Genomic DNA, 21,261 nt, shown 5'->3' with positions numbered 1-21,261 from the left:
GGGATTCGCCCCCATGGGGGAGTGGGGGGAGAATGTGGGCCTTGCTCCCACGGGGGGAGTGGGGGGAGAATGTGGGCCTTGCTCCCACGGGGGGAGTGGGGGAGAATGTGGGACTTGCTCCCACACAGGGGAATGGGAGGGAATGTGGGACTCGCTCCCACGGGGGTGTGGGGGAGAATGTGGGACAAGCTCCCACACGGGGGAGTGGAGGAGAATATGGGACTCACTCCCACGGGGGGAGTGGGGCTGAATGTGGGACTCGCTCCCACGGGGGGAGTGGGGGTGAATGTGGGACTCGCTCCCACGGGGGGAGTGGGGGAGAATGTGGGACTCGCTCCCACGGGGGGAGTGGGGGAGAATGTGGGACTCGCTCCCACGGGGGGAGTGGGGGAGAATGTGAGACTCGCTCCCACGGGGGGAGTGGGGGAGAATGTGGGACTCGCTCCCACGGGGGGAGTGGGGGAGAATGTGGGACTCGCTCCCACGGGGGGAGTGGGGGAGAATGTGGGACTCGCTTCCACACGGGGAGAGTGGGGGAGGTGGATAGTAGAGATACATTGAAGTGGGAGGAAGCTGGATGAACACATGATGCGGGGGAAAGGAATGGGCGGATAAGGTGATGGGACTGAGATGAAGAGGGGGGGGAGGGGCGGGTTGGGTGGAGATTTGTGTGGGGCAGAAACCCCAGCACGGAAGCAGAGGGGCTGAATGGCCTGTTCCTGGGTTGTAGATTCTGTCTAACTGAGCGACAGGTGCCACACGCACACTGGGCATCCTCTGGTCTGGTGGGGTGCCCGCGTTGTTCAATGCGCCTGTAGGAGACTGGAGGTGGTGGCGGGCATCGTGATGCCCCTTCTGTCCGGGCAGTCGGAGTCCGGCTGCCGCTCCATCCGGCGCAACGCCACGGCCACTGAGCTGCCCTCCCGTCGCCCCCCGCCACGCCGTCGGCTGTTGGTGAGGCCCACCCAGGTGTAGCCCATCGAGATCCGCCAGTAGAGGGTCTTCAGTGATTCCCGGAATTCCCTTCTCATGAGGCAGTAGATGACGGGGTTCAGGCAACTGTTGGCATGTGCCAGGCAGATGGTGAGAGGGTGGACGTAGGATTGGCTGATGTAATACACCCTATTCCAACTGATCAGTTCCAGTTTCACCAACACTCCCCAGCAGGTTATGACATGGTTCGGGAGCCAACAGAGGAAGAAGGAAAGAATCAAGATTAGGACGGACCTGTTGACTTTGGACTGTCTTTTCCGACTGCCGCCACTTATTGTGTGGCGCCGGAGGAAGTTTATTAGCAACAGGTAAGACATGGAGATGAGCACCAAGGGAATAATGAATGACAACGCGATCTTCTGTATGTGTTGGAGGGCCAAGAGGTATTGTCCCTCCGGGAATTTCTGGATGCAGAACTCTTTGTTGTGTATGGCGACCGTCTTGGAGTAGATGGCCGGGGCCAAGCTGGCAGCGATGGCCACCAGCCAGATGGCAAGGCTGGCCCATTTCGCCCCGCAGGCTCCGAAGGGAGCCCTGCCCGGCCCGAGGGCTTGGACCACCGCCCGGTAGCGGCTGACGCTCATGGCGGTGAGGAAGAAAACGCTGGCGTAGGCGTTCAGCACGGTGGCAAAGAGGACCAACTTGCAGGCTGCGTCGCCGAAGGGCCAGGCATGGTCGAGAGCCACCTCAGCCGCCCAGAAGGGCAGCGCCAGCACGAACTGGAGGTCGGTGAGGGCCAGGTTGGCGACGAAGACGTCGACGGTGGAGCCGTTGGGCCCCCGGATGCCCCGGTTGAGGTACAGGACCAGGGCGTTCCCCAAGAGGCCCACGCCGCACACGGCGCAGTACATCAACACGATGGTGACTCGCAACGCCACGTAGACGTCTCCCAAATCGCCAAAGCTGTCCGGCTCCAGGGACAACGTGCCGTTCACCTCCCAGTAGCTGTCATTTACACCGTGGTCAAGATCCCAGTCACTCATCATTGCGCCAAGCGAAAGCAACCTTGGGTTAAGAGCAATTAATCACAGGTTATCATTGCAATAGCCACCGATATCAAAGTCTCTATTACATTCAACTTAGACCATTCTCCGAGGTGGATATCTCACAGATAACCATACCAAAGGAGGGCGAAGTTGGGGAGGGGTGAGAGGACCGGTGGCAACTAATATTTATCCCACATCACTAAAGCCCCACCAACGCCTCTACTTTCTCAGGAGACTAAGGAAATTTGGCATGTCAGCTACGACTCTCACCAACTTTTACAGATGCACCATAGAAAGCATTCTTTCTGGTTGTATCACAGCTTGGTGTGGGGCTCCTGCTCTGCCCAAGACCGCAAGGAACTACAAAAGGTCGTGAATGTAGCCCAGTCCCATCAGGCAATCCAGCCTCCCATCCATTGATTCTTGATCAATTATCTTGTTCAATTGGGCCAGTGGGCTGACGAATGGCAGATGGAGTTTAATTTAGATCAATGCGAGGTGATGCATTTTGGTCGATCGAACCAGGGTAGGACTTACTCAGTTAATGGTAGGGCATTGGGGGAGAGTTACAGAACACAGAGATCGAGGGGTACAGGTTCATAGCTCTTTGAAAGTGGAGTCACAGGTGGACAGAGTGGTGAAGAAGGCACGGTAGCACAGTGGGTTAGCACTGCTGCTTCACAGCTCCAGGGACCCGGGTTCGATTCCCGGCTTGGGTCACTGTCTGTGTGGAGTTTGCACATTCTCCTCGTGTCTGCGTGGGTTTCCTCCGGGTGCTCTGGTTTCCTCCCACAGTCCAAAGATGTGCGGGTTAGGTTGATTGGCCATGCTAAAATTGCACCTTAGTGTCCTGAGATGTGCAAGTTAGAGGGATTAGCGGGTAAATATGTAGGGATAAGAGGGTAGGGCCTGGGTGGGATTGTGGTCGGTGCAGACTCGATGGGCCAAATGGCCTCTTTCTGCACTGTAGGGTTTCTATGATTTCTATGATTTCTATGAGTTCTATGAAGGCATTCGGCATGCTTGGTTTCATCGGTCAGAATATTGAATACAAGAGTTGGGACGTCTTGTTGAAGTTGTACAAGACATTGGTAAGGCCACACTTGGAATACTGTGTACAGTTCTGGTCACCCTATTATAGAAAGGATATTATTAAACTAGAAAGAGTGCAGAAGAGATTTACTAAGATGATACCGGGACTTGATGGTTTGAGTTATAAGGAGAGGCTGGATAGACTGGGACTTTTTTCTCTGGAGCGCAGGAGGCTGAGGGGTGATCTTATAGAGGTCTATAAAATAATGAGGGGCATAGATCAGCTAGATAGTCAATATCTTTTCCCAAAGGTAGGGGAGTCTAAAACTAGAGGATATAGGTTTAAGGTGAGAGATACAAAAGGGTCTAGAGGGGCAATTCTTTCACACAGAGGGTGGTGAGTGTCTGGAACAAGCTGCCAGACTCTATGTCTCTATGACTCTGTCTACACTTCCCGCTGCCTCGGCAAAACAGGTAGCATAATTAAGGACCCCACGCACCCTGGACATTCTCTCTTCCACCTTCTTCCTTCAGGAAGAAGATACAAAAGTCTGAGGTCACGGACCAACCGACTCAAGAACAGCTTCTTCCCTGCTGCTGTCAGACTTTTGAATGGACCGACCTCGCATTAAGTTGATCTTTCTCTACACCCTAGCTATGACTGTAACACTACATTCTGCACTCTCCCCTTTCCTTCTCTGTGAACGGTGTGTTTTATCTGTATAGCGCGCAAGAAACAATACTTTTCACTGTATACTAATATATGTGACAATAACAAATCAGATCAAATCTAATCAAAAGCAAAAACACAGTTTGGACCGCCCTTTACCTTGCCGTTGCCTGTGGGATCTTGCTGTGCCAACTTGAGCCACTGCAGTCACGTCCTTACAGCGAACGGGCTCTTCAGGGGCTGAGAAATTCTTCCGAGATTCACAGAGGCACTGCACAAGTCCCTGTTCGCTTCCTCCTGGCTCTGCGATCGAAGTTACGCAAGACCAAACCTTTGTCGCTTAATTCCTCGATCGATTGAGATCCCCAGAATGCCTCCTGCGTGGCCTTTCTCAGAGCGCGGCGCCCCGTGTTCATCTTTGCTTCATTTTCGCGGAGTCTGAAGGTCCGGACTTGCTGGTAAAGGCATCTGAAAAACGAGCAAGAAAGTGGCCAGCAGAATCTCCTTCTCTCTCTCTCTCTCAAGCGCGCACTGTGCAAATCCTTTATCCAAATACTGGTGAATTCTAGGGTGGAGAACTGGTGCCTCGTACGTGAAGAATCTACTTCAAAAGCTGGAGCTTGGGTTATCCTTTCGAGGGATGTTCAGAATAGAAGAGAGGTGGGGGAGGTGGGAGATGGGGGATGTAGAGTGTGTCCTCGACCCTCTCCTGTACCTCTGTCCAATCACTGATTCAGAAGGTTGTTTAGCTGCTGTCCAGGGTGCTGTAAAAGGGCACAGAACCCGGGCTATTCAAGCCCCCCTTCAGAACCTCACCCAGCCCTCCACAGGGCGCTCTCCACGGTAACTGTCCAAGGTGCTGAAAAGGACACGGGGTCCAAGGTGTTCCTGGCTCCCAGGTGACTGTCCAAGGTGCTGAAAAGGACACAAGATTAAAGATAGACCATTGCTTTGGTTTACCCCCAGGTCGCTGTCCAAGGTGCTGAAAAGGACACGGGGGTTAAAGGAATTCCACCTTCCTTTCGCTGGCCCCACAGGGTTTGAAGGATACTCAAGCCCTCTTTCGCATCTCGCCTTGTACCCCACCCCCACCCCGCAACAGGAGGCTATCCAAGGACCTGCCCCAAAACAGGATTCAGGGTACACAAATCCCCTACCGTTGCGTACCTAGCACCCTGACTGTTGCCCAAGGCACTGTCACCACCCAGGTCCGTTCAGCTGCTCAAGAACACCCTCCAGTTGTTCATCCACCCCCCTCACTCCACGGGATGGTGGGGGGTGGTCCACGGTACTGGGATATCCACTTCTCTCTGCTGTCTCGGGTGTTGCTGCACTTGGGTGGGTGGAGAGCTCTCTGTCCAGTGGCACCGATCAAAAACTGAAGTTGACTGGGTCACCGCTTACTTCTCCGTTGAGTGGGGGGCATGGGACAACTCCAGAGCAAGCCTACCGCGGTTCCCAAGCCTGGGTGAGTGAGAGAGAAGGAAAACAGAGGGGATCAGCTTGGAAGAGCCATCGACACTCCCAGGGCTGAATAAACCAAACAGCTTTTTCCGATACAGAGCAACGCCTGGTCATTAACACAAACTAACTCATGAATTCAGCTGATGAGGTTGAATCCTAATTAGCTATTGTGTAAACGTTATATCAATTTCTGCTTGATTTACAAGCCTCATTGAAACAAACCGCCCATGCCCTCACTACAACGCTGATATACCCCACATCCCTCACTGTAACACTCTGATATATCGCACACCCCTCACTGTAACACTCTGATATACCACACACCCCTCACTGTAACACTTTGATATACTCCACACCCCTCACTGTAACACGCTGATATACCCCACATCCCTCACTGTAACACTCTGATATATCGCACACCCCTCACTGTAACACTCTGATATACCACACACCCCTCACTGTAACACTTTGATATACTCCACACCCCTCACTGTAACACTCTGATATACCCCACACCCCTCACTGTAACACTCTGACATACCACACACCCCTCACTGTAACACACTGATATATCCCACACCCCTCACTGTAACACTCTGATATACCACACACCCCTCACTGTAACACTCTGATATACTCCACACCCCTCACTGTAACACTGATATGCCCCACACCCCTCACTGTAACACTCTGATATACCCCACACCCCTCACTGTAACACTCTGATATATCCCACACCCCTCACTGTAACACTGATATACCCCACACCCATCACTGTAACACTGATATACCCCACACCCCTCACTGTAACACTCTGATATATCCCACACCCCTCACTGTAACACTCTGATATACTCCACACCCCTCACTGTAACACTGATATGCCCCACACCCCTCACTGTAACACTCTGATATACCCCACACCCCTCAATGTAACACTCTGATATATCCCACACCCCTCACTGTAACACTCTGATAAACCCCACAGCCCTCAATGAAATACCCAGATATAACCCACACCTCTCACGGTAACACTCTGATATACCCCACACCCCTCACTGTAACACTCTGATATACCCCACACCTCTCACGGTAACACTCTGATATACCCCACACCCCTCACTGTAACACTCTGATATACCACACACCCCTCACTGTAACACTCTGATATACCCCACACCCCTCACTGTAACACTCTGATATACCACACACCCCTCACTGTAACACTCTGATATACCCCACACCCCTCTCTGTAACACTCTGATATACCCCACACCCCTCACTGTAACACTCTGATATACCCCACACCCCTCACTGTAACACTCTGATATATCCCACACCCCTCACTGTAACACTGATATACCCCACACCCATCACTGTAACACTGATATACCCCACACCCCTCACTGTAACACTCTGATATATCCCACACCCCTCACTGTAACACTCTGATATACTCCACACCCCTCACTGTAACACTGATATGCCCCACACCCCTCACTGTAACACTCTGATATACCCCACACCCCTCAATGTAACACTCTGATATATCCCACACCCCTCACTGTAACACTCTGATAAACCCCACAGCCCTCAATGAAATACCCAGATATAACCCACACCTCTCACGGTAACACTCTGATATACCCCACACCCCTCACTGTAACACTCTGATATACCCCACACCTCTCACGGTAACACTCTGATATACCCCACACCCCTCACTGTAACACTCTGATATACCACACACCCCTCACTGTAACACTCTGATATACCCCACACCCCTCACTGTAACACTCTGATATACCACACACCCCTCACTGTAACACTCTGATATACCCCACACCCCTCACTGTAACACTCTGATATACCCCACACCCCTCACTGTAACACTCTGATATACCCCACACCCCTCACTGTAACACTCTGATATATCCCACACCCCTCACTGTAACACTGATATACCCCACACCCATCACTGTAACACTGATATACCCCACACCCCTCACTGTAACACTCTGATATATCCCACACCCCTCACTGTAACACTCTGATATACTCCACACCCTTCACTGTAACACTGATATGCCCCACACCCCTCACTGTAACACTCTGATATACCCCACACCCCTCAATGTAACACTCTGATATATCCCACACCCCTCACTGTAACACTCTGATAAACCCCACAGCCCTCAATGAAATACCCAGATATAACCCACACCTCTCACGGTAACACTCTGATGTACCCCACACCCCTCACTGTAACACTCTGATATACCCCACACCTCTCACGGTAACACTCTGATATACCCCACACCCCTCACTGTAACACTCTGATATACCACACACCACTCACTGTAACACTCTGATATACCCCACACCCCTCACTGTAACACTCTGATATACCACACACCCCTCACTGTAACACTCTGATATACCCCACACCCCTCACTGTAACACTCTGATATACCCCACACCCCTCACTGTAACACTCTGATATATCCCACACCCCTCACTGTAACACTGTGATATATCCGTACCACTCACTGTAACACTGATATATCCCACACCCCTCACTGTAACATTTTGATATGTACCACGCCCCTCACTGTAACATTCATATACCCCACACCCCTCACTGTAACACTCTGATATATTCCACACCCCCTCACTGCAACACGCTGATATACCCCACACCCCTCACTGTAACACTCTGATATATCCCACACCCCTCACTGTAACACTCTGATATATACCACACCCCTCACTGTAACACTCTGATATACCCCACACCTCTCACTGTAACACTCTGATATATCCCACACCCCCTCACTGTAACACTCTGATATACCCCACACCCCTCACTGAAACACTGATATACCCCGCACCCCTCACTGTAACACTCTGATATATCCCACACTCCTCACTGTAACACTCTGATATATCCCACACCCCTCACTGTAACACTCTGATATATACCACACCCCTCACTGTAACACTCTGATATACTCCAAACCCCTCGCTGTAACACTGATATACCCCACACCGCCTCACTGTAACACTCTGATATACCCCACACCCCTCACTGTAACACTCTGATATATACCACACCACTCACTGTAACACTCTGATATATCCCACACCCCTCACTGTAACACACTGATATACCCCACACGCCTCTCTCTAACACTCTGATATACCAGACACCCCTCATGGTAACATTCTGATCTACCCCACGCCCCTCACTGTAACACACTAATATATCCCACACCCCTCACTGTAACACTCTGATATACCCCACTCCCCTCACTGTAACACTCTGATATACCCCACACCCCTCACTGTAACACTCTGATATATCCCACACCCCTCACTGTAACACTGATATACCCCACACCCCTCACTGTAGCACTCTGAAATATCCCACACCCCTCACTGTAACACTCTGATATATCCCACACCCCTCACTGTAACACTCTGATATACCACACGCCCCTCACTGTCACACTCTGATATACCCCACACACCTCACTGTAACACTCTGATATACCCCACACACCTCACTGTAACACTCTGATATACCCCACACCTCTCACTGTAACACTCTGATATACCCCATACCCCTCACGGTAACACTCTGATATACCCCACTCCCCTCACTGTAACACTCTGATATACCCCACAAACCTCACAATAACACACTGATATACCCCACACCCCTCACTGGAACACTCTGATATACCCCACACCCCTCACTGTAACACTCTGATATATCCCACACCCCTCACTGTAACACTCTGATATACCACACGCCCCTCACTGTCACACTCTGATATACCCCACACACCTCACTGTAACACTCTGATATACCCCACAACCCTCACTGTAACACTCTGATATACCCCACACCCCTCACTGTAACACTCTGATATACCCCACACACCTCACTGTAACACTCTGATATACCCCACACCTCTCACTGTAACACTCTGATATACCCCATACCCCTCACTGTAACACTCTGATATACCCCACACCCCTCACTGTAACACTGATATACCCCACACACCTCACAATAACACACTGATATACCCCACACCCCTCACTGGAACACTCTGATATACCCCACATCCCTCACTGTAACACTCTGATATATCCCACACCCCTCACTGTAACACTCTGATATACCCCACACCCCTCACTGTAACACTCTGATATACCCCACACCCCTCACTGTAACATTCTGATATATCCCACACCCCTCACTGTAACACTCTGATATACCCCACACACCTCACTGTAACACTCTGATATAACCCACACCCCTCACTGTAACACTCTGACATACCCCACACCCCTCACTGTAACACTCTGATATACCACACACCCCTCACTGTAACACTCTGATATACCCCACTCCCCTCACTGTAACACTCTGATATACCCAACACCCCTCACTGTAACACTCTGATATATCCCACACCCCTCACTGTAACACTGATATACCCCACACCCCTCACTGTAGCACTCTGAAATATCCCACACCCCTCACTGTAACACTCTGATATATCCCACACCCCTCACTGTAACACACTGATATACCACACGCCCCTCACTGTCACACTCTGATATACCCCACACACCTCACTGTAACACTCTGATATACCCCACACCCCTCACTGTAACACTCTGATATATCCCACACCCCTCACTGTAACACTCTGATATACCCCACACCCCTCACTGTAACACTCTGATATACCACACGCCCCTCACTGTCACACTCTGATATACCCCACACACCTCACTGTAACACTCTGATATACCCCACACCCCTCACTGTAACACTCTGATATACCCCACACCCCTCACTGTAACACTCTGATATACCCCACACACCTCACTGTAACACTCTGATATACCCCACACCTCTCACTGTAACACTCTGATATACCCCATACCCCTCACTGTAACACTCTGATATACCCCACACCCCTCACTGTAACACTGATATACCCCACACACCTCACAATAACACACTGATATACCCCACACCCCTCACTGGAACACTCTGATATACCCCACATCCCTCACTGTAACACTCTGATATATCCCACACCCCTCACTGTAACACTCTGATATACCCCACACCCCTCACTGTAACACTCTGATATACCCCACACCCCTCACTGTAACATTCTGATATATCCCACACCCCTCACTGTAACACTCTGATATACCCCACACACCTCACTGTAACACTCTGATATAACCCACACCCCTCACTGTAACACTCTGACATACCCCACACCCCTCACTGTAACACTCTGATATACCACACACCCCTCACTGTAACACTCTGATATACCACACACCCCTCACCGTAACACTCTGATATACCCCACACACCTCACTGTAACACTCTGATATAACCCACACCCCTCACTGTAACACTCTGACATACCCCACACCCCTCACTGTAACACTCTGATATACCACACACCCCTCACTGTAACACTCTGATATACCACACACCCCTCACCGTAACACTCTGATATACCCCATACCCCTCACTGTAACACTCTGATATACCATACACCCCTCACCGTAACACTCTGATATACCCCACTCCCCTCACTGTAACACTCTGATATACCCCACACCCCTCACTGTAACACTCTGATATACCGCACACCCCTCACTGTAGCACTCTGATATACCCCACACCCCTCACTGTAACACTCTGATATACCCCACACCCCTCACTGTAACACTCTGAAATACCCCACACCCCTCACTGTCACACTCTGATATACCCCACACCCCTCAGTGTAACACTCTGATATATCCATTTTAAGATTTCGGATATGTGTTGACTCTGAAATGCAATGTGGTGATGATGACAGAATAAGTAAATAGATGGTCTGCGACCTCCAAGAAGAAATAATGTCTTGGAGAGAATGTTTTTTAGCCAGTTAGTTGCGATAATTATGCAAATATCTGCAAAATGTCCCTGTCAGGGTCTCTGTGTGGGATTGTTATCTCGACATGTTGTCCAGGGTGGACTCTTTACATTAAATAACCGAACCCGCACATCTTTCGGACTGTGGGAGGAAACCGGAGCACCCGGAGGAAACCCACACAGACACGGGGAGAACGTGCAGACTCCGCACTGACAGTGACCCAGGCTGTCAGCGGGACAGTGCTGAGGGAGCACCGCACTGTGGGAAGGTCAGTGCTGAGGGAGCGCCGCATTGTGGGAGGGTCAGTCCTGAGGGAGCACCACACTGTGGGAGAGTCAGTGCTGAGGGAGTGCCGCACTGTGGGAGGGTCGGTGCTGAGGGAGCGGCGCACTGTGGGAGGGTCAGTGCTGAGGGAGTGCCGCACTGTGGGAGGGTCGGTGCTGAGGGAGCGGCGCACTGTGGGAGGGTCAGTGCTGAGGGAGTGCCGCACTGTGGGAGGGTCAGTGCTGAGGGAGCGCCGCACTGTGGGAGGGTCAGTGCTGAGGGAGCGCCGCACTGTGGGAGGGTCAGTGCTGAGGGAGCGTCGCACTGTGGGAGGGTCAGTGCTGAGGGAGCGCCGCACTGTGGGAGGGTCGGTGCTGAGGGAGCGCCGCACTATGGGAGGGTCAGTGCTGAGGGAGCGCCGCACTGTGGGAGGGTCAGTGCTGAGGGAGCGTCGCACTGTGGGAGGGTCAGTGCTGAGGGAGCGCCGCACTGTGGGAGGGTCGGTGCTGAGGGAGCGCCGCACTGTGGGTGGGTCAGTGCTGAGGGAGTGCCGCACTGTGGGAGGGTCAGTGCTGAGGGAGAGCCGCACTGTGGGCGGGTCAGTGCTGAGGGAGCGCCGCACCGTGGGAGGGTCAGTGCTGAGGGAGCGCCGCATAGTGGGTGGATCAGTGCTGAGGGAGCGCCGCACTGTGGGAGGGTCGGTGCTGAGGGAGCGCCGCACTGTGGGAGGGTCAGTGCTGAGGGAGCGTCGCACTGTGGGAGGGTCAGTGCTGAGGGAGCGCCGCACTGTGGGAGGGTCAGTGCTGAGGGAGCGCGCACTGTGGGTGGATCAGTGCTGAGGGAGCGCCGCACTGTGGGAGGGTCAGTGCTGAGGGAGCGCCGCACTGTGGGAGGGTCGGTGCTGAGGGAGCGCCGCACTGTGGGAGGGCCAGTGCTGAGGGAACGCCTCACTGTGGGAGGGTCAGTGCTGAGGGAGCACCGCACTGTGGGAGGGTCAGTGCTGAGGGAGCGCCGCACTGTGGGAGGGTCAGTGCTGAGGGAGCGCCGCACTGTGGGAGGGTCAGTCCTGAGGGCGCGCCGCACTGTGGGAGGGTCAGTGCTGATGGAGCGCCACACTGTGGGAGGGTCAGTGCTGAGGGAGCGCCGCACTGTGGGTCAGTGCTGAGGGAGCGGCGCACTGTGGGAGGGTTGGTGCTGTGGGAGTGCCGCATTGTGGGAGGGTCAGTCCTGAGGGAGCACCACACTGTGGGAGACTCAGTGCTGAGGGAGCGGCGCACTGTGGGAGGGTCAGTGCTGAGGGAGCGCCGCACTGTGGGAGGGTCAGTGCTGAGGGAACGCCGCACTGTGGGAGGGTCAGTGCTGAGGGTGCGCCGCACTGTGGGTCAGTGCTGAGGGAGCGCCGCACTGTGGGAGGGTCAGTGCTGAGGGAGCGCCGCACTGTGGGTCAGTGCTGAGGGAGCGGCGCACTGTGGGAGGGTTGGTGCTGAGGGAGTGCCGCATTGTGGGAGGGTCAGTCCTGAGGGAGCACCACACTGTGGGAGAGTCAGTGCTGAGGGAGCGCCGCACTGTGGGAGGGTCAGTGCTGAGGGAGCGCCGCACTGTGGGAGGGTCGGTGCTGAGGGAGCGCCGCACTGTGGGAGGGTCAGTGCTGAGGGAGCGCCGCACTGTGGGAGGGTCAGTGCTGAGGGAGCGCCACACTGTGGGTCAGTGCTGATGGAGCGCCGCACTGTGGGAGGGTCAGTGCTGAGGGAGCGCCGCACTGTGGGAGGGTCAGTGCTGAGGGAGCGCCGCACTGTGGGAGGGTCAGTGCTGAGGGAACGCCGCATGGTGGGAGGGTCGGTGCTGAGGGCGTGCCGCACTGTGGGAGGGTCAGTGCTGAGGGAGCGCCACACTGTGGGAGGGTCAGTGCTGAGGGAGCGGCGCACTGTGGGTCAGTGCTGAGGGAGCGGCGCACTGTGGGAGGGTTGGTGCTGAGGGAGCGCCGCACTGTGGGAGGGTCAGTGCTGAGGGAGCGCCGCACTGTGGGAGGGTCGGTGCTGAGGGAGCGGCGCACTGTGGGAGGGTCAGTGCTGAGGGAGCACCACACTGTGGGAGGGTCAGTGCTGAGGGAGCGGCGCACTGTGGGAGGGTCAGTGCTGAGGGAGCGCCGCACTGTGGGAGGGTCGGTGCTGAGGGAGCGGCGCACTGTGGGAGGGTCAGTGCTGAGGGAGCACCACACTGTGGGAGAGTCAGTGCTGAGGGAGCGGCGCACTGTGGGAGGGTCAGTGCTGAGGGAGCGCCGCACTGTGGGAGGGTCAGTGCTGAGGGAGCGCCGCATTGTAGGAGGGTCAGTCCTGAGGGAGGACCACACTGTGGGAGAGTCAGTGCTGAGGGAGCGCCCCTCTGTCGGAGGGTCAGTGCTGAGGGAGCGCCGCACTGTGGGAGGGTCGGTGCTGAGGGAGCGCTGCTCCCTCGGGAGGGTCAGTGCTGAGGGAGCGCCGCACTGTGGGAGGGTCAGTGCTGAGGGAGCGCCGCACTGTGGGAGGGTCGGTGCTGAGGGAGCGCCGCACTGTGGGAGGGTCAGTGCTGAGGGAGCGCCGCACTGTGGGAGGGTCAGTGCTGAGGGAGCGCCGCACTGTGGGAGGGTCGGTGCTGAGGGAGTGCCGCACTGTGGGAGGGTCAGTGCTGAGGGAGAGCCGCACTGTGGGCGGGTCAGTGCTGAGGGAGCGCCGCACCGTGGGAGGGTCAGTGCTGAGGGAGCGCCGCTCTGTGGGAGGATCGGTGCTGAGGGAGCGCCGCACTGTGGGAGGCTCCCTGGCGCTGAGAGGCAGCGGTTCTAACCACTGTGCCGCCCAAATTAAATAATCCGAATGATGATAACCACACATGGGAAAGCACTTCATTGGAACAAGCTGCCAGAGGCAGTGTTAGAGGCGGGTACAATTTTGTCTTTTAAAAAGCGTTTAGACAGTTACATGGGTAAGATGGGTATAGAGGGCAAACGCGGGCAATTAGGATTAGCTTTGGTGTTTAAAAAAAAGGGGCGGCATGGACAAGTTGGGCCGAAGGGCCTATTTCCATGCTGTAAACCTCTATGACTCTGTGACTGGTGGGCAATTTAGCAAATCTTGGAGTGGTTATAAAATACAGTTCCTTCCTTGTTACGCAGCTGGGACAGTGAGGCACACACAGATGGCACCGGGGGAAATTAATATTGACTTTGGAGTCCGTGTTCTTATTGAAAATATTGTCGAAATTGTCCAGGCCGATACTGAGGAGGGTTTGAACAGAGAGTCAATATTTGCAGCCCACTGCTGAGTTTGTTCTGGGATTAGAGCAACTGCAAAACATACTTCTCCCCTCTCGTTCCCCCCCCCCCCCCTTGCCTTGCCGGAGACTGGCAGACTGTAAGGATCATTTATTGCGGTTTGCGTCAACACTCGGGGAACTGTGGAACGGACATGCTGGGGTGGAGGTGGGGGGGTGGTGCTTGGGTGGAGGTGGGGGGGTGGTGCTTGGGTGGAGGTGGGGGGGGTGGTGCAGGGGTGGAGGTGGGGGGGTGGGGGGAAGTTGGGGGGACTTCTGCAGCAGGGGTGCGTCTGTCGGGTGGGTGGCTGGTAGTCTAGTTCTGAGCGTCAGCCAGTTTTGTTTACCGATGTATAAGTGTCACAAGTAAGGGTTACATTGACACCGCAACGAAGTTACTGCGAAAATCCCCCTAGTCGCCACCTTTCGCCGCCTGTTCGGGTAACACTGAGGGAGAATTTTAAGTTTCGAAGTTTACTAATTAGTGTTGCAAGTAGGCTTACATCAACATTGCAATGAAAATCCACCGAATCTACACATCTTTGGACACTAAGGGGCAATTTAGCACGGCCAATCCACCTAACCTACACATCTTTGGAGTGTGGGAGGAAACCGGAGCACCCGGAGGAAACCCACGCAGACACGGGGAGAACGTGCAGACTCCACACAGACAGTGACCCGAGCCGGGAATCGAACCCGGGTCCCTGGCGCTGTGAGGCAGCAGTGCTTACCATTCTTCGGACAAGGGGGAGGGGCAGCAGACACATGGGGACCACCCACCGCCTGCAAGTCCCCCCCTCCGAGCCACTCACCATCCCGACTGGGAAATATATCGGCCGTTCCTTCACTGTGGCTGGGGTCAAAATCCCGGAACTCCCTCCCTAACAGCGCTGGGGGTGTACCTACCCCACACACGGGGACTGACTGATGTCCAATAACAATCCTGGAACTCCCTCCCTAACAGCACTGTGGGTGTACCTACCCCACACACGGGGACTGACTGATGTCCAATAACAATCCCGGAACTCCCTCCCTAACAGCACTGTGGGTGTACCTACCCCACACACAGGGACTGACTGATGTCCAATAACAATCCTGGAACTCCCTCCCTAACAGCACTGTGGGTGTACCTACCTCACACACGGGGACTGACTGATGTCCAATAACAATCCCGGAACTCCCTCCCTAACAGCACTGTGGGTGTACCTACCCCACACACGGGGACTGACTGATGTCCAATACCAATCCTGGAACTCCCTACCTAACAGCACTGTGGGTGTACCTACCCCACAAACGGGTACTGACTGATGTCCAATAACAATCCTGGAACTCCCTCCCTAACAGCACTGTGGGTGTACCTACCCCACACGGGGACTGACTGATGTCCAATAACAATCCCGGAACTCCCTCCCTAACAGCACTGTGGGTGTACCTACCCCACACACAGGGACTGACTGATGTCCAATAACAATCCTGGAACTCCCTCCCTAACAGCGCTGTGGGTGTACCTACACCACACACGGGGACTGACTGATGTCCAAAAACAATCCTGGAACTCCCTCCCTAACAGCACTGTGGGTGTACCTACACCACACACGGGGACTGACTGATGTCCAATAACAATCCTGGAGCTCCCTCCCTAACAGCACTGTGGGTGTACCTACCCCACACACGGGGACTGACTGATGTCCAATAACAATCCTGGAACTCCCTCCCTAACAGCACTGTGGGTGTACCTACCCCACACACGGGGACTGACTGATGTCCAATAACAATCCTGGAACTCCCTCCCTAACAGCGCTGTGGGTGTACCTACCCCACACACGGGGACTGACTGATGCCCAATAACAATCCCGGAACTCCCTCCCTAACAGCGCTGTGGGTGTACCTACAAAGCACGAAACTGAGGCGGGCTCAAGATGGCGGCCCATCCACCCTCTTCTCAAGGGGCAATTAGAGATGGGGTAATAAATTCTGGACATGGCCAGCGACTTCCCACACTCATTGAATGAACGCCACGTGTACTCAATGAATAGAAATCGAACTGTGTTTACATTTGCATAACCCCAAATTCGAAACACTTTGCAATGTAATTTACCAATTTGATGAAATAAGTGTATTTTTCAAAGAGATTGTCCTCCGGTCACTATGGTTAATCACAAAGGGTCGTGAATGTAGCCCAATCCATCGCGCAAACCAGCCTCCCATCCATTGACTCTGTCTACACTTCCCGCTGCCTCGGGAAAAGCAGCCAGCATAATTAAGGACCCCACGCACCCCGGACATTCTCTCTTCCACCTTCTTCCGTCGGGAAAAAGATACAAAAGTCTGAGGTCACGTACCGACCGACTCAAGAACAGCTTCTTCCCTGCTGCCGTCAGACTTTTGAATGGACCTACCTCGCATTAAGTTGATCTTTCTCTACACCCTAGCTATGACTGTAACACTACATTCTGCACTCTCTCCTTTCCTTCTCTATGAACAGTATGCTTTGTCTGTATAGCGCGCAAGAAACAATACTTTTCGCTGTATGCTAATACACCAAGATTGGTGGCGTAGTGGACAGTGAAGAAAGTTAATCTCGGATTGCAACGGGATCTTGATCAATTGGGCCAGTGGGCTGACGAATGGCAGATGGAGTTTAATTTAGACAAATGCGAGGTGATGCATTTTGGTAGATTGAACCAGGGCTGGACTTACTCAGTTAATGGTAGGGCATTGGGGAGAGTTACAGAACAAAGAGATCTAGGGGTACAGGTTCATAGTTCCTTGAAAGTGGAGTCACAGGTGGACAGAGTGGTGAAGAAGGCAATCGGCATGCTTGGTTTCATCGGTCAGAACATTGAATACAGGAGTTGGAATGTCTTATTGAAGTTGTACAAGACATTGGTAAGGCCACACTTGGAATACTGTGTACAGTTCTGGTCACCCTATTATAGAAAGGATATTATCAAACTAGAAAGAGTGCAGAACAGATTTACTAGGATGCTACCGGGACTTGATGGTTTGAGTTATAAGGAGAGGCTGGATAGACTGGGACTTTTTTCTCTGGAGCATAGGAGGCTGAGGGGTGACGTTATAGAGGTCTATAAAATAATGAGGGGCACAGATCAGCTGGATAGTCAATATCATTTCCCAAAGGTAGGGGAGTCTAAAACTAGAGGGCATAGGTTTAAGGTGAGAGGGGAGAGATACAAAATGGTCCAGAGGGGCAATTCTTTCACTCAGAGGGTGGTGAGTGTCTGGAACGAGCTGCCAGAGGTAGTAGTAGAGGCGGGTACAATTTTAAAAAGCATTTAGACAGTTACATGGGTACGATGGGTATAGAGGGATAGGGGCCAAACGCGGGCAATTGGGATTTGCTTAGGGCTTTAAAAAAAGGGGCAGCATGGACAAGTTGGGCCAAAGGGCCTGTTTCCATGGTGTAAACCTCTATGACTCTATGTGACAATAATAAATCAAATCAAATATCCAGCTGGTCGCAACAGGTAGCCAGTATTTCCAAGCTCCTTTGCCATCCTGTTTGCTTTTGCAGCAGACGTCCTCACCAGTTTTGGGCCCCGTATCTAAGGAAGGATGTGCCGGCCTTGGAAAGGGTCCAGAGGAGGTTCACAAGAATGATCCCTGGAATGAAGAGCTTGTCGTATGTGGAACGGTTGAGGACTCTGGGTCTGTACTGGTTGGAGTTTCGAAGGATGAGGAGGGGATCTTATTGAAACTTACAGAATACTGAGAGGCCTGGATAGAGTGGACGTGGAGAGGATGTTTCCATTAGTCAGAGAGACTTGGACCAAGGGGCACAGCCTCAGAGGAAAGGGGTGATCCTTTAAAACAGAGATGAGGAGGAATTTCTTCAGCCAGAGAGTGGTGAATCTGGGTAACTCTTTGCCACAGAAGGCTGTGGAGGCCAGGTCATTGAGTGTCTTTAAGACAGAGATAGATAGGTTCTTGATTAATAAGGGGATCAGGGGTTATGGGGAAAAGGCAGGAGAATGGGATTGAGAAACTTATCAGCCATGATTGAATGGGGGAGCAGACTCATAGACTCATAGACTCATAGAATCCCTACAGTGCAGCAGGAGGCCATTCAGCCCACCCAGGCCCTATCCCCGTAACCCCACATATTTACCCCACTAATCCCCCTGAGACTAAGGGGCAATTTAGCATAGCCAATCCCCCTAACCTACACATTTTTGGACACTAAGGGGCAATTTAGCATGGCCAATCCCCCTAACCTACACATTTTTGGACACTAAGGGGCAATTTAGCATGGCCAATCCCCCTAACCTGCACATCTTTGGGCACTAAGGGGCAATTTAGCATGGCCAATCCCCCTAACCTACACATCTTTGGACACTAAGGGGCAATTTAGCTTGGCCAATCCACCGAACCCACATATCTTTGGACACTAAGGGGCAATTTGGCATGGCCAATCCACCTGACCTACACATCTTTGGACACTAAGGGGCAATTTAGCATGGCCAATCCCCCTAACCTGCACATCTTTGGGCACTAAGGGGAAATTTAGCATGGCCAATCCACTGAACCCACATATCTTTGGACACTAAGGGGCAATTTAGCTTGGCCAATCCACTGAACCCACATATCTTTGGACACTAAGGGGCAATTTAGCACGGCCAATCCACCTATCCTGCATATCTTTGGACACTAAGGGGCAATTTAGCACGGCCAATCCACCTATCCTGCATATCTTTGGACACTAAGGGGCAATTTAGCATGGCCAATCCACCTATCCTGCATATCTTTGGACACTAAGGGGCAATTTAGCACGGCCAATCCACCTAACCTGCTCATCTTTGGACACTAAGGGTTAATTTAGCATGGCCAATCCACCCAACTCGCACATCTTTGGACTGTGGGAGGAAACCGGAGCACCCGGAGGAAACCCACGCAGACACGGGGAGAACGTGCAGACTCCACACAGACAGTGACCCGAGCCGGGAATCGAACCTGGGTCCCTGGTGCTGTGAGGCAGCAGTGCTAACCACGCGATGGGCTGAATGGCCTAATTCTGCTCCTATAACTTATGGCCTTACGGCCTCTGCGAACTCTCTCGAGTCTCTGGGCGCCAAGGGTCTGAGATGTTACTTCCCTGCCAGCGACGATGGGGCCCCAGTGGACACCATGTCCTCCGGAGCTGCGGCCAGCTGACCGCACAGTGGTCAAACATTGGATAGGTCTTCAGAATCTCAGGCCAGCGGCAACCGGTCTCCTTTACCTGTGCAGCCCTTCCGTTCTTCCGTGTCCTCTTTAACTTAATCTGCACCCTCCTTGGAAAACAATCAAATTAATTGCAGTGTCAATATATCATGTCATATGCTCATTACACAGGGTTTAGTCAATAGTACTTGGGTGATCATAGTCCACCTGTATTTTTCCATGCAGGGCAAGAGAAGGATTCTGAAGTCAGATTAGAAATTATGTGCCATCGAATTCTGCTAAACTTGATTCGATTTGTCAGTGTCACATAGAATCCCTACAGTGCAGAAGGAGGCCATTCGGCCCATCGAGTCTGCACCGACCACAATCCCACCCAAGCCCGTAGCCCCACATATTTACCTCAAACCTACACATCTTTGGACACCAAGGGGCAATTTAGCATGGCCAATCCACCTAACCTACACATCTTTGGACACTAAGGGGCAATTTAGCATGGCCAATCCACCTAACCCGCACGTCTTTGGACACTAAGGGGCAATTTGGCATGGCCAATCCACCTAACCTACACATCTTTGGACACTAAGGGGCAATTTAGCATGGCCAATCCACCTAACCTGCACATCTTTGGACACTAAGGGGCAATTTAGCATGGCCAATCCACCTAACCTGCACGTCTTTGGACACTAAGGGGCAATTTAGCACGGCCAATCCACCTAACCTGCACATCTTTGGACACTAAGGGGAAATTTAGCATGGCCAATCCACCTAACCCGCACATCTTTGGATACTAAGAGGCAATTTAGCAGGGCCAATCCACCTAACCTGCACATCTTTGGACACTAAGGGGCAATTTAACGTGGCCAATCCACCTAACCTACACATCTTTGGACTCTAAGGGGCAATTTAGCATGGCCAATCCACCTGACCTGCACGGCTTTCAGACTGTGGGAAGAAACTGGAGCACCCGGAGGAAACCCACGCAGACACGGGGAGAACGTGCAAACTCCACACAGACAGTGACCCAAGCCGGGAATCAAACCCAGGTCCCTGGAGCTGTGAGACAGCAGTGCTAACCACTGTGCTACCGTGCTGCCCATGTATTGATGTACAGTGAAAAGTATTGTTTCTTGTGCGCTGTATAAAGCATACCATTCATAGAGAAGGAAAGGAGAGGGTGCAGAATGTAGTGTTAGAATCATAGCTAGGGTGTAGAGAAAGATCAACTTAATGCTAGGTAGGTCCATTCAAAAGTCTGACGGCAGCAGGGAAGAAGCTGTTCTTGAGTCGGTCGGTACGTGACCTCAGACTTTTGTATCTTTTTCCCAACGGAAGAACATAGAACATAGAACATTACAGCGCAGTACAGGCCCTTCGGCCCTCGATGTTGCGCCGACCAGTGAAACTAATCTAAAGCCCCTCT

General features: G+C 52.9%; 1 protein-coding gene across 3 annotated transcripts; it reads right to left on the bottom strand.

The window, feature by feature from the left end:
* Window positions 1–571: 571 nt before the first annotated feature.
* LOC144489305 (relaxin-3 receptor 1-like) lies at window positions 572–19,954 on the bottom strand. 3 transcript variants are annotated; one of them, XM_078207182.1, is made up of 3 exons: window positions 19,900–19,954; window positions 3,841–4,149; window positions 572–1,998 (listed from the first exon to the last, which is right to left on the bottom strand). In XM_078207182.1, the coding sequence occupies exon 3, from the start codon at window positions 1,977–1,979 to the stop codon at window positions 804–806; it is 1,176 nt and encodes a 391-aa protein (XP_078063308.1). In that variant the 5' UTR covers window positions 1,980–1,998; window positions 3,841–4,149; window positions 19,900–19,954; the 3' UTR covers window positions 572–803. The 3 variants fall into 3 exon arrangements, with proteins under 3 accessions (XP_078063308.1, XP_078063310.1, XP_078063309.1); XM_078207184.1 differs by lacking the exon at window positions 19,900–19,954 and adding an exon at window positions 18,384–18,448; XM_078207183.1 differs by lacking the exon at window positions 19,900–19,954 and adding an exon at window positions 4,849–5,022.
* Between the last annotated feature and the right edge of the window lie 1,307 nt (window positions 19,955–21,261).

The sequence above is a fragment of the Mustelus asterias genome, unplaced genomic scaffold (genome assembly GCF_964213995.1).
Source record: "Mustelus asterias unplaced genomic scaffold, sMusAst1.hap1.1 HAP1_SCAFFOLD_2110, whole genome shotgun sequence".
Classification (NCBI taxonomy): Eukaryota; Metazoa; Chordata; class Chondrichthyes; order Carcharhiniformes; family Triakidae; genus Mustelus; species Mustelus asterias.
Note: the sequence above shows the minus strand (reverse complement) of the source record. Positions and strands in the feature narration are given on the sequence as shown.